Raw genomic sequence first — 17,175 nt, forward strand, 5'->3', positions numbered from 1 at the left:
TTCAAGTGGTTGTAGCATTTTGTTAATTAAGGCTTCACTGGTCCAGAAAACAAATAGCAGTGTATGACACTGGCAATTTCTTTGTATTATTATTATGTAGCTCAAATATCTACCCATCCCACTTTCCGAGTCATGTGATCCTTGTGAAAGAAATGTCATTGGAGGCTCAGAGTGTTTGAAGGAAGCTGTTGAGATCTGTGACGATGTAGTCAGTATAATGGCCGTCGATCAAGCCTTTTCCGCTGTTGTGTATGAACCAACAGGAGACATCTGTGCCCTGCTTCTTATCCTGTCTGTAGTCCTTCTGCCAGCCCCTGACACATAAAATTGGTTTTAGTGGCCATTAGCAGCCAAGTTATTTGTTGAATAATCCATTGTGTGTATTTGACTTACCTGGTGACTGCCAACTTGTGTCCCTTCACTTTCATGGTGGCCTCATCCTTCAGAGGATCTATTCCTTTGTGAATATTCTGCACACTCACCTCAGGCTCTGTAGAGAACTGCCCTGGAAGGTCACAAACATGGCACACATTTTCAGCCATCAAACATCGTAATATAGTATGTAGGATGGTAGGTACAGCAGGTATATGTAGGATGAAAAAAGAAAAAAGATTAACTGTTGCAGTTTACAGGAGTTTCACTCTGCAGGATAGTAGTCATGATTAGTCAGAAGGACTTTAATGGTGCAAATGACTCATCATTCTACCTGTCAGCACTTAACCACATGGAAAACGTACCTATGAGTCCATGGACCAGGGTGGAATAAGTGTTGTCTGTAGGGATATAGATTCCCAGGAAGTCTACATTGATTGGATGTTTCTTCCAAACACGATGGAGCATCACCGAGAACCTCATAGTATCATTTATAGTTACAGTGACATGAGAGTCCTTCACAATGGCAACCCTCACCCTGAAACACAATGACAGTACAGTATGCCTGTTAGAGTAATAATTACAACATAATCATAATAATAATACCTGCTATATGTATTCCAATAAGATAGGGTTGATTGCAAGACATTGATTAATACTTTTTAACCACTTATGCCCTACGCCTACACTACAGTATACGTATGATGAATAGCGAAAATATCTATAAGCTCACAGCACTTTGCATTGCGACGTGTTATGAGCATGTACATCTGCTATTTTTGGAACCTTTTTGAAAAATGTCTAAAATATTCACCTATGATGACATGCCCAAAATAAGGACACCAGGTTGAAAGTGGTTACATCGATAGCTGACAAATGTACTACAAATGTACAGTGTCAGTGTCTACACCTCTATGAACCCCATATAAAACTCCTCATGGCACTCATCACATTTCACCCCTAAAACTGTGATTGTTTTTTTACCCGTCCTGTGTGATGTCTGCCGTGGCTCTCCACGTGAAGTTGTGGTTGTTCCTGCCGTCGGTCAGTGCAATGTGGTCTGTGCTGACAGCCACGCTGAGTCCCAGCGGCTGGTAGTAGACTGAGATGGCCCCGAAGTAGGTGCTCAGCTTGTTCCCCTTTAGACGCTTAGAGCCCACCAGCTGACCGTTCACTGCCACACCTGCAGGGCAGACGAGGGTACTTGTCTTTTTGACTGCAATAGTAAATTCTGATTGCAGTCATGGTAGTCAATGCTAGACTGAGAGTTGGCGTTGTTAAAATGTTAAATTGGACTTTCAAAAGAAGTTGACATGAAAGTTGTCATTCAATAAAAGAACCTGCTAAACTACTAGTAGGTACAGGCACTCGCGGGTAGGTCAGTATGTTGCCTACTTCGCCCATTCAATGGTCTATTAAATAAAAGGTGATTCTGTCCCATTCAATGCATTGATAGCATCCGAATCAGGTGCACCAGGAGGCTGCCATCACCCATTTATTTCAGTGAGTCAGTAAGTGCAGAAAGCCATGTTATCAAGCATGTGCTGTCATGTGAAAAAGAAATGAGCTGACATTACTTTTATCCACAGCGGAAAATGCTATATTTTAAGATAGTTTCATGTCTTTCTATCATTGCTGCTATGGTGGTTGTTATATGGACTCTGCCATCGCTGAAACCATCTAGCTTACATCTTTCAATCACTGTCTTTGTGCTGTGTAGTTGTCCAAGCGGTCATGTTATTTGAGATATTTTAAGATCTGTTCTGGTGCAAAACACTAGAACCAGGGAATAGAGAGCATGGTGCGCTACCTGTTTGGCGGTCAGACAGCAGGTTGAGGATGTTACCAGGCTTGGAGTCGATGTTGAAGCAGACATCCATGTTGCTCCTGGGCAGGTGCACTGTGAAGTGAGGGTCGTTCTCCACTGGATCGGGAAAAAAGCCTGTTACTTACTGAACATCTGTTGAACAGTGTCTTTCATGTCAAGGACCCCCAAATTGATATGTATTTGGCTGCAGACTCCCACTTGAAAATATTTTGTGCCAGGGACCCCCATAAGAGAAGATTGTCAACATCTTTCGAAAATAGCAGAAAAATAAAATAAGGACTTATTAAGGGTTTAAACTGTTCCTCAACTTGATGGGGAACCCCATAAAGGTGTGTGTGTGTGTGTGTGTGTGTGTGTGTGTGTGTGTGTGTGTGTGTGTGTGTGTGTGTGTGTGTGTGTGTGTGTGTGTCTTACCAAAGGTGATGTGTTCAGCCTGGGCACCTATAGCCTGGCGGGGAGGTGCATCGGTGGTCATCTGCACCCAGGGGGGAGGTTCATGGAGCATCCGGATTGGAGGCATACCAGAAGAGACCAACCCTCCGGATCCTACACATACAAACACACACAATGCACACTTCAGAACACTAATTATACGAGTCAAGTCAACTCAGCAGCAGTGGTGGAAGAAGTACTCAGATGTTTTACTGAAGTAAAAGTAGCAGTACCACAATATAAAAATACTCTGTTACAAGTAAAAGGTCTGTGTTCAAAATGTTACTTGAGTAAAAGAACAAAAGGTATTGGCATCAAAATATACTTAAAGTACCAAAAGTAAAAGTATGAAAATGTTTGAAAATAGCAGCTCTACAAGCTCACAACGCGGCGCATCGCGACGCGTTGTGAGCTTGTAGAGCGGCTATTTTCAAATAGCCTATGTATAAAATAGCTTAAGTGGTTAATGTATGTTTTATAATATAATAACGTATATCTGCAAAGTAACTAACTAATGTTTTCATATATTATTATATAGTTATTGTAATGGAGTAAAAGTACAATATTTGCCTCTGAGATGTAGTGTAGTAGAAGTAAAAAGTATTGAAAATGGGAAATACTCCAGTAAAGTAAAAAATACCTAAAACCTTTACTTTAGTGCAGAACTTGAGTAAATGTACTTAGTCACTTTACGCCACTGCTCAGCAGATATATTTGAGCTCATAGTTAGCAAATAGTTCCCTCAGGGAACCCATAAACAATATGTAATTTCGGTTCTGCATATCGGTTCCTAGACGCGCTAAAAGCCGTTAAAACAAAGGCAGCACAATATCACAAATCCGGTAAAACACCGCTGTATGGAGAAGTATACATCATTTGCGGAGCTGCTGCTTCTCCCTGAGCCACATTCCACCCCGCACACGCCCCCCCCCCCCCCCCCCCCTCTCCACTCCCCGCTCCCCTCTCCCCCTCAGTGACACCACCATGTCCGTCTCTCAACTGAAGTAGTGAGGAAGGAATTAGCCTGCCCTGCAAACTTTGTAACCAAACGTTGCTTTTGTCACCTTGAAAAGTAGAATCCATGTCAGAGGTCTGAGGGTGTAACATTAACAGAATAACCAGCTAGTTAAGAGCCTCAGCCTGCGCAGAGCAAACAATAACACCAGCTGTAAACGCTTCTCCTTGATTGTGTGTGTGTGTGTGTGTGTGTGTGTGTGTGTGTGTGTGTGTGTGTGTGTGTGTGTGTGTGTGTGTGTGTGTGTCTCTGTCTGTCTGTCTGTCTGTCTGTCTGTCTGTCTGTCTGACTGAAATGAAACTTAAGTGACTTCTCCAAAAGGAAGGAATGGCCTAATATTATTAATGCATTTTGGCTGTGTGCAATAATGCAACTGCAGACATTACAGTATATTGCCTTTTGTTAGACTATTCAATGTTTTGAGACATTGTATTTTATTACTACACAATAGTAAATAAATAATTCTACACAATAAATAAATACGTTTTAAATAACTGATCTCAATATGGACCCATTATAGTTATGATATAAGGGTTTTGCCATAATCATGTAGCTCTACAAGAGAGGCATAGCCATCACAGCAATGGTACAACAAAATGTTTTAAAAAATGCATATATATTTTTTTTAAATAATACTTTAAGGCCATTTGGTATTCGGCCGTCGGCCAAGTGTTTCCTATATTCGTTTTTGGGCAAGTATTTTCCATTCGGTGCATCCCTATTAAATAGACATTTGACCTCTTATTTTTTTTACCATTTTGGAACCGAAATATAGAACCGTTAAGAACCGTAACCGATAAGCAGAACCGGAACCGGAACCGGACTCGTAAAATTCCTAACGATACCCATCCCTAGTTCCCTGGCATCTATTGTCGATTCGAGAATATCATAGTTTTTCTTTCATTTGGTAAGACACCTGAGCAGCAGCCGTGTTTGGGGTCCTTGGGGGAGTCGGCCAGCAGCCTCTCGGCGCCTCCCTCACTCTCCACCAGCAGAGCGGTGAGAGGAGTAACAAACTGGTGCTCCACAGCCAGAGTCATGATCCTCTGGGTGATCTTTCTCTTCTTAACAGCCGTTGTGGCCAGGGACCTGCAGGAGAAACACACAGTTAAAACCTTGAGTTTGCTACAGATTTGACCTATAAAAGGTCCAAGCCCAGCCCAATGCAGAATTTGTTTGGTCGCTGACAACAGTCATGCTTTTAACACATAAACAAATAAGACTAAATAACAGCATAATAACAACAACAAGGCTTCATCAAGAGTCAAAACTAGTGCTTTTTCAAGCCACACAGCCTGCTCTCAAAAGTACATAAACAAATGCACATAATAGTAAACAACATGAATAATGTATTGTGTCAAGCAGCTGACCAATTTGGTGGCTTATTTAAGCTAATTGTTGCTCCTCTCACTGTCCCATATATAGCAAGTTGGTATGTGCTCCTTTGCGCCCACTGCCACCCCAGCACCACCACTAGGCTCTGCTTTCCCTGTGTGTTTGATTTCCTCTGGGGGGGGGGGTTGTGATATATCTCTCTGCTCTTAAAAATGTTGTTTCGTAATTGCAATGATCAGGGATTACTAGCCTATGTAGCAGAGCCTGAATGCCAATATCAAATATATAATATTCACATCTGTAATGACATAAAATGTTTTCCACTGTATTTGTGAGTTATCTGACTGAATTATTAGTAAAAGTGAACATTCAACTACATGTCTTTTTTTCATCACTTGGTTCCTGCATTTCCTGTTCCTGCCATTCTGATGTTGCTGTACAAAATTCGACGACCCAATACACTGTACTGTACAGTACATCTCCCCCAACCCACATTTGGTCATCACGTGTGCACCACTGCTTTAGATTAACAACCATATCTGTGTGCTTTCAAACATTTGGAGCTGCCCACATATCTTTGGGGTTGTATAGTTAGTCAGTGGTGTAAAGTACATTTACTCAAGTACTGTACTACTGTACTGTAACATTTTGAGGACCTTTATTTTACCGGAGTATTTCCAATTGTCTATACTTTTGCTTCTACTCCACTACAATTATTTGAAAACTTTAGTTACTAGTTACTTTACAGATATACATTATAAAACATACATTAACCACTTTAGCCCTATTTTATACCTAGGCTATTTGACTTAAGTTAAGTAAAACATTTGAGTACTTTTTCCACCACTGGTTAGAGTACGAGTGTTCTCCTAAGTACAAGACCTCAAGTATGAATGAAACGAACCACTCAAGCTTCCAGGCTTTCGATAACAAGTTTAACAAGTCTGTCAGTCAGTGAACTTATTACAGCTCCTCATCCGCAGGCTCCAGTTCATTCGTGTGTCTCTGTTCACCTATCATACCTCTACATCTCTTTTTCACACGTCAGGTACACATTTCTATAAGCGTGTACCTCTCACTTATGAGCTGGGTGACGGTGATATAGGCCCACATCTGCCTGGCAAAGCCTGTGAAAGAGTGCTGCTGCTTGGCTAGCTCCGCGTCCAGCTCTGTGATGTCTGACTCCGTCTCCAAGGACAGATCCAGACGGGCCTGGGAGACAACATGGGATGGTGAGAGGAGGAGGAGGAGGGAGTTATTATGTGTGTGTACACAGAACACACATGTTACTGGGACTGTTCACTGTTCATCATAATACATACTTCTATATGTGTGTGTGCTTGTGGATATGAGTGAGTGAGTGAGTGAGTGAGTGAGTGAGTGAGTGAGTGAGTGAGTGAGTGAGTGAGTGAGTGAGTGTGTGTGTGTGTGCGTGTGCGTGTGCCACAGATGGTGCATGTGCTACTCACAGCAGATGCTGTGGTGAGACCGGTCAGCATGTTGCTGTCAGAGGGCAGCACCTTCCCAGCCACCACCAGCTCTGAACCGCTGAAGTACTTGTCGAATCGGTTCTGGGTGACGTCGGACACAGAGTCCTCTGGGAACTGGACGGTAATCGTTCTCAGCAGGGGTGAGGACACCTGTCTGTAGAACGACTGGAGAGCAGAGAGTGGATGAGACCAAAACATGCTGGTGTTTAAAGTTTGATGGTTGGTTGGTTGACATTTCCATAGTTAGCTGGGCATGATCGAGGAACCGGAAGCACTGATTTCATTCATTACATGACTTTTTTCTTGTGATGTCCTGACTATGATATCACATCTGTTGTTTTCTTGGATCGGCCGCTGTGAAGCCCAAGGCATACCAATTTGGACTCTATGCACAGCAGCCATTTCGGAGAGAAATTGGGCCTCTTCTTACTTCAGGTGTTACCAATGATACTAATGAAGGCTCTGTTCCATTCTGGTCAAACAGAGTCAGGGTGCTGATATTGTGCATTTTGTCTCACTGGAAACACTGCTACACCAGTAGGGTTACATGGCGGCTTTCCGACATGTCGCCTTTCCGACGTTAACGAACCCTATACCTAACCCTCACCCTAACCCTAACCGCACGCGGAAGCCACTAGTCGGAGTGGCGAGATGTCGGCGTGGAAGACTGTTACCACCAGTAGTGGGTCTCAAAGTGTGGTCCAGGGACCCTCATGGTTCCTTGAGGGGGTTCCAAATGGCCCCTTAAAAGGTGTGTAACTCTGAGAGTGTACAAATGGAACCAAATGGACTCGTAAGGGTCCATTTGGTTCCATTTGTACACTCAAGAGTTATGGGGGTCCTTGAAATGAAAAGGTTTGAGAACCACTGTGCTACATGATATGGAACAGAGCCCTCATTAGTATCATTGGTAACACCTGTGAAGGAAGTAAGGAAGAGGCCAAATTTCTTTCCAATATGGCTGCTTTGCATAGAACCTATTGTATTCTATACTTCCTCTGTGCCGTCATACCCGTAGCTGCTCCGCCGCATCGTGGTTGGCGTAGATCCTCTGAGCCACGCCCCTGTTCTCCATGGCGATGCGCTCCAGGAAGTCATAGTCAACATCGAAGCCGATACCCAGGGAGAAGAGAGAGAAGTCCGCCCTCATCGCCTTCCTCACATTCTTCTGAATGGCGCTGAGCTTGATCTCTCCTGCAGAACCATGGAGTGGGTAGACGGTTTGCGTAGTTTTACAGAGCAACAGCAGCAACTTACAACAAGTACAGCTATTGAAACTTCAGCTTTGCATCCTAGTACATTTCAAGCAGCAGTAAGGAATACAAGAGCCAGAGCCATAGCAGTCGGAAAATGTCATACCAAACATCACAGACAGGTGGCAGTGCCACTATGTCCTTAATATAGAGCACCGAAGTCTGACGTAATTTACTCATCCTACCTGGGTTGCGGTTTATTTCCCCCATTCAGAATCCCCATAGACTTGTTTAATATCGCGTCAAATAAGAACTGCGTTCCAAAAATAAACAAATGACCCCGGCGGTTTGACTCATATGGATATGAAGCATCAACTGACGGTGAGAAAACGCTAATGTTACTGCGGCCGAATTAGTTACATTTTCGCCAGAAATAGACTTTATCAAATATGAGTGACTGACTATCATAAACGATACAGAGACACCTCCCTGACAATATCGCCAGAAATAGACTTTATCAAATATGAGTGACTGACTATCATAAACGATACAGAGACACCCCCCTGACAATTCTTATGAGAGACGATTCTAAGATGACCCAATGTTATTCTCCATAGAGAAATTACTTCCGCAACCCAGGGGATGAATGAGTGACGTCAGGACTTCAGTACTCTATTGCCATACATATCACTAAAAACAGATCTCAGCTGTTTAATGACTTAAACAGCTGACTAAGAGGTGATTGGTGATGAAAGTGAACAAAGGCTGCAAAATGGATCAACAGATGATGGCAACATCAGTCTCACCGACAGTGGGGTCTCCGTCAGACACCAGAATGATCATGGAGACGGATCGCTTGTCGAGCAGGTCCTGGTTAGATGCCTTCACCAACATCTGTGCTGCCCTCATTAATGCCTCGTTGATGTTGGTGCCTGGAGTCAAAGGGTACAAAGATTTACTTTCTGAATGTTTGCTGTCAGCTGCTGTCCACAAAGCCTCCGTAAATGTCTCTGTTCCAGCTTTTACAGAGTGTAACCATTACATTTCACCAGTGGTGTAAACAACTAAGTACCTTTACGCAAGTACTGTACTTAAGTACAATTTTGAGGTACTTTTACTTTACTGGGGTATTTCTTCCAATTTTCAATACTTCTACTTCTACTCCACTACATCTCAGAGGCAAATATTGTACTTTTACTCCACTACAATTATTTGAAAACTTTAGTTACTAGTTACTTTGCAGATGTAAATTATTATATTATGAAACACACATTAACCACTTTAGCCCTATTTTATACCTAGGCCAGTGGTTGTCAAACTTTTTTGTGCCAAGGACCCCCAAATAGACACATATTAGCCCGCGGACCTCGGACCCCACTTTGAGAACCAATGACCTAGGCTATTTGAAAATAGCCGATCTACAAGCTCACAACGCGTCGCATCGCGAGCTTGTAGATCTGCTATTTTCAAACATTTCAGTACTTTTACTTTTGGTACTTTAAGTACATTTTGATGCCAATACTTTTGTACTTTTACTCAAGTAACATTTTGAACACGGGCCTTTCACTTGTATCCGAGTATTTCTACACTGCGGTATTGCTACTTTTACTTAGTCAGTCAGTCAAATATCCGAGTACTTTTTCCACCACTGAATTTCACCTTGTACTCTCTTGCCCTCTTCTCTCTGTCTCACCTCCGTTGGGTTTGATGTTCTGGATGTATTTCTTGGCGTCTGCGACCTGGATGGAGGACCCGGGGACGAGGTCCTCGTTCCAGCAGCGCACGTTGTGGTTGAAGTCTATGATGCTGAAGTAGTCGTCGATGGTCAGGTCGTCCAGGATGGCCTGCATAGCCTCCACAGTCTGGGAGAGAGAGGAGATGAGGGGTTTTCCATTATAAATACATTCTGAACAATGGCCACATGAGGGCAGTAGTTTACAAATGGTGGCTGGGGACACAACAGAGAAAGAGGGAAGGAGGGGGGTTGCATAGGAGATAGGGAGAAACCATTGGTGTAAAGTAACTAAGTACATTTACTAAGTACATCTATTAAGTACTGTACTTAAGTACAATTTTGAGGTACCTTTACTGTACTTCTACTATACATCTCAGAGGCAAATATTGTACTTTTACGCCACTACAATTGTTTGAAAACTTTAGTTACTAGTTACTTTGCAGATATAAATTATTACATTATAAAACATACATTAACCACTTTAGCCCTATTTTATACCTAGGCTATTTGAAAATAGCAGATCTGCAAGCTCGATCTGCTATTTTCAAACATTTTAGTACTTTTACTTTTGGTAATATAAGTACATTTTGATACCAATACTTTTGTACTTTTACTCAAGTACATTTTGATTTCTGGACTTTCACTTGTAACAGAGTACTTCTACATTGCAGTATTGATACTTTTACTTAAGTAAAACATTTGAGTACTTTTTCCACCACTGGGAGAAACAGAGATAAGGGGGGGGGGGGGTAAGTGAGGTGCTGGAGAGACCTGTTGGAGGGGTCAAAGTGCTTGTAAATAAAAAAAAAGCTCCCATGACTCTCACCTGCTTCATCTTGACTCCCCACATCGATCCGCTGACGTCAATGACGAAGACAATGTTTTTAGGGAGGGGCGAGAGGTTGGCCGGGGCGAAGAAATGGACAAAGTGGCCGTCAGAGACCTTGAGGAGACAAACTTAGCCTGAATGATGTGCATCGCCGTTGCAATTCCATTCCCGATCAAATGGATTGAAAACAACAGCATATCGCATTGGTTCTCAAAGTGGGGTCCGGGGACCCCCAGGGGTCCTTGAGGGGGTTCCAGGGGGTCCCCAGATAAATGATGAATAGGAACCAAATGGACCCGTACGGGTCTGTAACTCTGAGAGTGTAAAAATGGACACTCTCAGAGTTACATTAACATTTTACAACATAAAGTGGGGTCCCAGAGATAGAAATGCCAGTACATGGGGGTCTGTAGCCTAATGCATGTGAAACTGGGGGTCCTTGAAATTAAAAAAAAATTGAGAATGGTTGAGAAAATGGGGGTCCGCGGACTAATAAGTGTCAATTTGGTGGTCCTTGACATGAAAAAGTTTGAGAACCACTGGCATATCGTACTAGTTTGATAGATAGTTCATAGTAGATACAGCACATATAGTATGCGTGAATGGTTGTGTGCGACATACTTGCAGCTCCCCGGCATTGCTGTCTCTCTGCACGTCGTATTTGACGACAAAGACGCCATCAATGGCGCTGTTCGTACAGTTCTCACACTTCCTCTGCTGCTGTAGCGTGGGCTTGAAGACAATGTGAGCCTGGACAGACACACACACACACACGCACGCACACACACAATCCATTTAGATAAGACAACCTACATGCTATAAAATAAGCAAGTGGATGCAAATAAAATAGAATGCACACGTTAATGTTACCTTGTCTTTAGAGGAGGTCACTTTGATCTGGCCTGCAAACTGTTCCCCAAGCGCGTTAGGTGCTTCTACCATGGAAATACCTTTAGGCTCATAGATGTACACATCCACCTAGAAAGAGACAGGGGTCAGGGGGGTTTGTTGAGTGACAAATACACGCACACACACACACACACACACACACACACACACACACACACACACATTTCACCCACCTGGAACTGGGGCACAAGCCTTCCAGGCTGCAGGTGCAGTACGTGCTCGTAGTAGCCCAGCTTCCTGTGCATCATTTCCTGATAGTGGAGCTCGAACTCGATGTTACTGCCAGGGGGTACGTGGACCTCTGTCTTAAAGGTCTCCATGTCCTGTGCATTGGCCCTGTGAAGAGTCAGCATCGCTGAAGTGTCAGAGCATGATCATGTTTTCTCAACTTTTCTGCTTTTCTTTTTGTTGTTTTGACAGGTTTTACTGTGTTGTGCTGTCACTGTTTGTATTGAATAATATACTATACGCATACAGAAAGCTCATGGGATTTATGAACAACTGACATTTCATTGAAAACTGTTAGATCACAGAGGAGGAGGGATTCTTGTGTGCTGTGTGGTGGGGTAAAGACAAATTATTGCTTTGTTGCACAATGGTGTCGCTGGCCAAACATATGTGAGAAATGTGACGTGATTTTTTCAGAATGTCTTGTATAAAAAAAAAGAAAAGAGAGAGATATGATAATGATATGTGTACATTGTGCATTGTCAATGAATACATCTTAAAAAATAAATAAAAATAAATGTGAAGTGATGCATCACATTTTTCGCTTGTAAATCAGTTATTATATTTAAGTATAAATGATTGCTTAAAGACATGTTCTTGTACCTGACAATGCCAGCTGCCTTGCCTCGGGCTCTGGCCTGAGCATACAGGTTCCTGGCCACTGTCTTCTCCTTCACTGAACCCACGAAGATGATCCCGTTCACGTTCCTGCACACATGGCGATGACGGACGAGTGCAAAACAACAGAAATCAACTCAATAGACACATTGTTTGTAATTGCTCTCTCCCTACAATGCAAATCAATGGACATCAGCTACGACAACACAAGTAATTGTCACTTTGGCTGTGGTTGCATTTTCCAATACAATAGAATCAGAGGGTGACAACTTATTGGTGAAAGGAATCAAAATCACAAAGATTGAGAGGGTGAGATGATCTGTGACAAAGATCATATCTTGCCTATTTGAAATCACGATGACTACATTTCAAATGAAAAGCAGCAAGTGCTTATATTATGTTTCACAGAGGCTGTATAGTGAATATCTAAATGCACAGATCCCGTTTAGCCACTTTCACTCTGGTGTCACTGTTTTGGGCATGCCATTATAGGTGAAATAAATTCAAATATTTAAACAAATAAACAGATCTACAATCTTGCAGTTGCGGTGCAACGCGTTGTGAGCTATTTCTCCACATTTTTTAGTAGGGCTTAAGAGGTTAGATGGGCATGCCACTAATGCTATGGAATGTTTTCCTTGGCTTAATGTGTGTTTTGTGTTTCTGCATGATGCTGAGCGGCTGCTCACATGGTGAAGTTGGTGATGAAGGCTCGTTTGGGGATCTGGACGTTGAAGCCAATGCTCTGGGCTTTGGAACCAGAGTTGACCACGGAGCTCCGCACGGTGGTGTGGGCGAAGCGTGACGTGATGCGGCTCTCCACCTTGTAGCTCTTGACTGTGATGTCATCACCACGGATGGCCTATGGGGGCACAGAGCAGAACACGTGATTACTTTGTCACCACCAGTACAAGTCATACACAGAAGAGACGGGTGAGACAAGGCCACCAATAGATCACAACAGTCCTTTTTGTTCACAATACAGCATATCATTGAGGTGGACAAAAGGACAAAAATTAAATGAAGGAAGCAAATTAATTCATTATGTCCCACGTACGCCATGTAAAGCCTGCTGTTCAATGTGCAGTGTCTGCTATCTTATTAGTTTATTGCGTGTCGCATAAGATCCCACTATGATCTTGGCCAAATGCTGTGGCAAACTGTATGACATGATATTATTTTTTGTTATATGGCAGATTAGTGTGTAAAGATATGTAAAGATCTGTGCATTTTTGTGGTCTCATTGCAGGATCTTGGACCAAACTCTGTCAGAGACTGCTTTTAATCGCAAGTGCACCAAATAAATGAGGTCGACATTTGCCTGGGACAACATTATTGTGGCAAAAAAAAACATATAATGTGCAGCAGACGTAAATGATAAATTGTGGTGACTCCCAAGATCATCACCCCGGGATTGCTCACCGTTCATGGTGGAGTTTCACAATGACTCCTTCTTCAACTCTCCCCATATATATAGTCTAAAACTGAATGAATATGACCTTGGGTAGTGGGTACAGTCAGCTGATCTAAAAGCTCACAACATGTTGTACTTACCTATGAAACTTGTTGTGAGCTTGTAGATCAGCTATACTTTCGCTATTAAATGTACAACAAATTATATATAGTTTATGTTTACTAGTGGCCAACAAAATCTAATAACCTGAGTGAACCATGAATTAACAGGTTTCTTCTGACTCTGTCAACGATGTGATCTCTTCCAGGGGAGAGAGAAAGACAGGACTTGTTTGAGGCACTAAAGTGAACCGGCAGGGAAGTCAATAACCTGTCAGTCAGGGGGATCTCTTCAAACAGCAGGCTATTGATCGTGAGATAACATTAAACTCTGTCACAGTGGAGACGGTCTGAACAACAAGCGCAGAGACTCACCTCAAAGTCTTCTTCCTCCTCGCTGGTCAATATCGCTCTCTGACAAACACACAAACAAGTCATCAGCTCCACACTGCCTCAGTCTACAAGATAGGCTGTCAGTCATTATGATTGTCTTTAAAAATAAATCTGTTCATCAGTCACATATCATACTGTCTGTCATGTAGTGTGACAAGTAATGAACAGATTTGATTTTTAATTGTAAAAAGAAACATGTATAATCTCACCCTTTGTCTTTCCCTGTGATCTTGAAGACCTGCCTGGTAAGAGAACAGAAAAAGTTTGTAGCATGGTGCTTCAGTCATTCAAGAAACACATTTCAAACCAAAGCAGGCAAATTCCTAAAGAGCACATTCTTATTTACAGCAACAACCTAGTATGGACTGGAAACAAGGTGTAAGCTTTTTTTGCGTTATCCTTTTGATTATGGTGCGTCAGATGTATGTTATTGTGACATATGTTTATTTCATGATCAATAAAGATATCAATCAATCAATCAAAAGTTGAAGTGCAGTGTTATATATTACATAGCTAGCAGTCATACATTATATAGCAAATGTCCCATGACTCATGTACTCTTTGATTAAATTGAACAAACAACAACAGCAGTGGACACTGAGAATCATCCCCATGTTGGCTTTCTCTCAGTCGTGTAAAGTAGCTAAGTACATCTACTCAAGTACTGTACTTAAGTACAATTTTGAGGTACTTTTACTTAACTGGAGTATTTCCAATTTTCAATACTTTTACTTGTACTCCACTACATCTCAGAGGCAAATATTGTGCTTTTACTCCACTACAATCATTTGAATACTTTAGTTAGTTACTTTGCAGATATAAATGATTACATTATAAAACATACATTAACCACTTTAGCCCTATTTTATACCTGGGCTATTTGAAAATAGCCGATCTACAAGCTCACAACGTGTCGCATCACGACGCGTTGTGAGCTTGTAGATCTGAAATTTTCAAACATTATAGTACTTTTCCTTTTTTACTCTAAGTATATTTTTTATGCCAATACTTTTCTACTTTTACTCAAGTAAATTTTGAATTCCGGACTTTTGCTTTTAACAGAGTACTTCCACACTGCAGCATTGATACTTTTACTTCAGTAAAACATCTGAGAACTTTTTCCACCAGTGAGAATCATCTCCATGTTGTTGGCTTTCTCTCAACACTACTCACCGTCTCCCCCTCCCATTCTCCGTCTATGAAAAACTCAAAGCAGTGGCTCTGGTGGAGGAACAGGAGCCCCGTCAACAGTAGCAAATGTCTCATGTTTCCGGGCCTGTTGGCTTGGCCGGGCAGTCCTTCAGAGATACAACCACAGCCGTGCAGAGAGAATCCTTCTGCTGAAGGCACAGAGAAACCCAAAAGTGAGGGTTAAACTCCACTGAACTGATAGATGCCTGGCCCCGCGGTCAATATTTGTTGTGTTTCATGATTGTATAGCTCCACAGAGGGATGGGAAACTTTGAAACTTTTTGAGACCTTGACCGGGCAGGCAGTGTGGGAGGGGAACATAGGACAGATGTGTGGGGGTATTCAGGTTAAGCTCTAAAGCTGTCAGATGCTGGTGGACTCACTGAGGAAGGCTTTTTGATTCGATAATGGCGTGTTCTCATGATCGTGATGGTGGTATACTTCTACAGCTGGTTGTTGTAGAACATACATATGTACATACATACATACATACATACATACATACATACACACTGTGGCCTATATGTGTGCGTGCGCACATATACACACACACACACACACACACACGCATGCAAACACACACAGGTAATTTCCTGTGTTTTGGTGAATTTTGTGAGTTTGCTACTTTTATCAGGCTTGCCACTAGCATTGGAAAATGTATAGGGTACAATTTCATCCATTAAAACGCTAAATGTAGGCCTACAGAAACATGTAGTAACATAGTAGATATAATTTCCTGTGTTCTGGTGAATTTTGTGAGTTCGATACCAAATCCAGGAGATTGTCAGGAGACATGGTCGAAATCCAGGAGAGTCCTACAGGATCCAGGAGTGTTGGCAGCCCTGACAAACACACACACACACACACACACACACACACACACACACACACACACACACACACACACACACACACACACACACACACACACACACACACACACACACACACAAATAATAAATACAGTCAAAATTAGGAAGATGACATTTTGCACTATGTCCACAAGATGGCACTAATTCTTTCCTAACTCTTATGAAGGATGGTTTAAAAACCCGTTTCAAAAGATATCTTTATGCTTTTGCAAATATGTCATTCATGTAGGCCTTGCAGGCTATAGCCTACGCTGCCATACATTACACCCCCACTCAACTCTCTCTCTCTCTAGCTATATATAGGATAGTGGCCTACACTCACGCATGCACGCACACACAGCTACGCACAGCCTCATTAAACTTTAATATTCGATACAATCGAATATCAAAGTTGAATGAGGCTGTGCACTATCAGATTGATACAGTAATATGATGGGATTGGTATTGCTTTTTTACAAGTAGGCCTACAGGCTATATTTATCTATTTGTAGAATATTTGTTTATTTTCTGAAATCGCGTGTGAATAACTGTGATATAGGCTAGATAAACTGTATTTATTTGTAATTTTACTTCGTTTACAGTGTAAACGAAGTAAAGAGTAGACTACACTGATGAAAGGGGAATTCTGGTTTAATGACCCCATGAGGAAATGGGTCATTGAAGTCCGTTTCGAAATAGCTTGTTTATTAGGCTGATGAGCCTCCGTCTACTGTAGGCTACTGTAGGCTATAGTCTATTGCAGGTGTAAAGTCAATCACTTGGAGTGTGAAACTGATGATCAATAGGCCTACTGTCTTGAACTGACCAGTGGTGGAAAAAGTACTCAAATGTTTAAGTAAAAAGTATCAATACTGCAATGTAGAAAAAAAATAAAAATAATTATATATATATATATATATATATATATATATATATATATATATATATATATATATATATATATATATATATATATATTTAAAATAGCAGATCTACAAGCTCACATCAAGACTATTTTCAAATAGCCAAAGTTTAAATAGGGCCGAAGTGGTTAATGTACGTTTTGTAATAATAATCTAAATCTACAAAGAAACTATAACTAAAGTTTTCAAATATTTTTTTGTGGAAGTTAGTTCGTTACTTTCCACCAAGGCTACTAGTTAGCTATAACACAAATTGAAAACTGTTCCTCTAAAACTTAAGACGAAGTTTGGTTTATTGGTCGGAGGTGCCGATCGTGTGGG

The 17,175-nt window shown here is 41.8% G+C and overlaps 1 protein-coding gene across 1 annotated transcript; it reads right to left on the reverse strand.

Moving 5' to 3' along the window:
• Positions 1 to 39: 39 nt before the first annotated feature.
• On the reverse strand, positions 40 to 15,155 carry itih2 (inter-alpha-trypsin inhibitor heavy chain 2; the record flags this gene model as incomplete). Its single annotated transcript, XM_084049675.1, has 21 exons — positions 40 to 314; positions 394 to 505; positions 738 to 910; positions 1,357 to 1,555; positions 2,183 to 2,296; positions 2,615 to 2,746; positions 4,564 to 4,736; positions 6,055 to 6,194; positions 6,452 to 6,637; positions 7,485 to 7,666; positions 8,472 to 8,597; positions 9,359 to 9,527; positions 10,227 to 10,343; positions 10,851 to 10,979; positions 11,100 to 11,207; positions 11,312 to 11,474; positions 11,970 to 12,074; positions 12,674 to 12,846; positions 13,872 to 13,910; positions 14,099 to 14,131; positions 15,063 to 15,155. The coding sequence occupies 21 exons, from the start codon at positions 15,153 to 15,155 to the stop codon at positions 167 to 169; spliced, it is 2,814 nt and encodes a 937-aa protein (XP_083905801.1). The 3' UTR covers positions 40 to 166.
• Positions 15,156 to 17,175: the final 2,020 nt, after the last annotated feature.

The sequence above is a fragment of the Gymnoscopelus microlampas genome (genome assembly GCF_963454915.1).
Source record: "Gymnoscopelus microlampas genome assembly, chromosome: 23".
NCBI classification, from domain to species: Eukaryota; Metazoa; Chordata; class Actinopteri; order Myctophiformes; family Myctophidae; genus Gymnoscopelus; species Gymnoscopelus microlampas.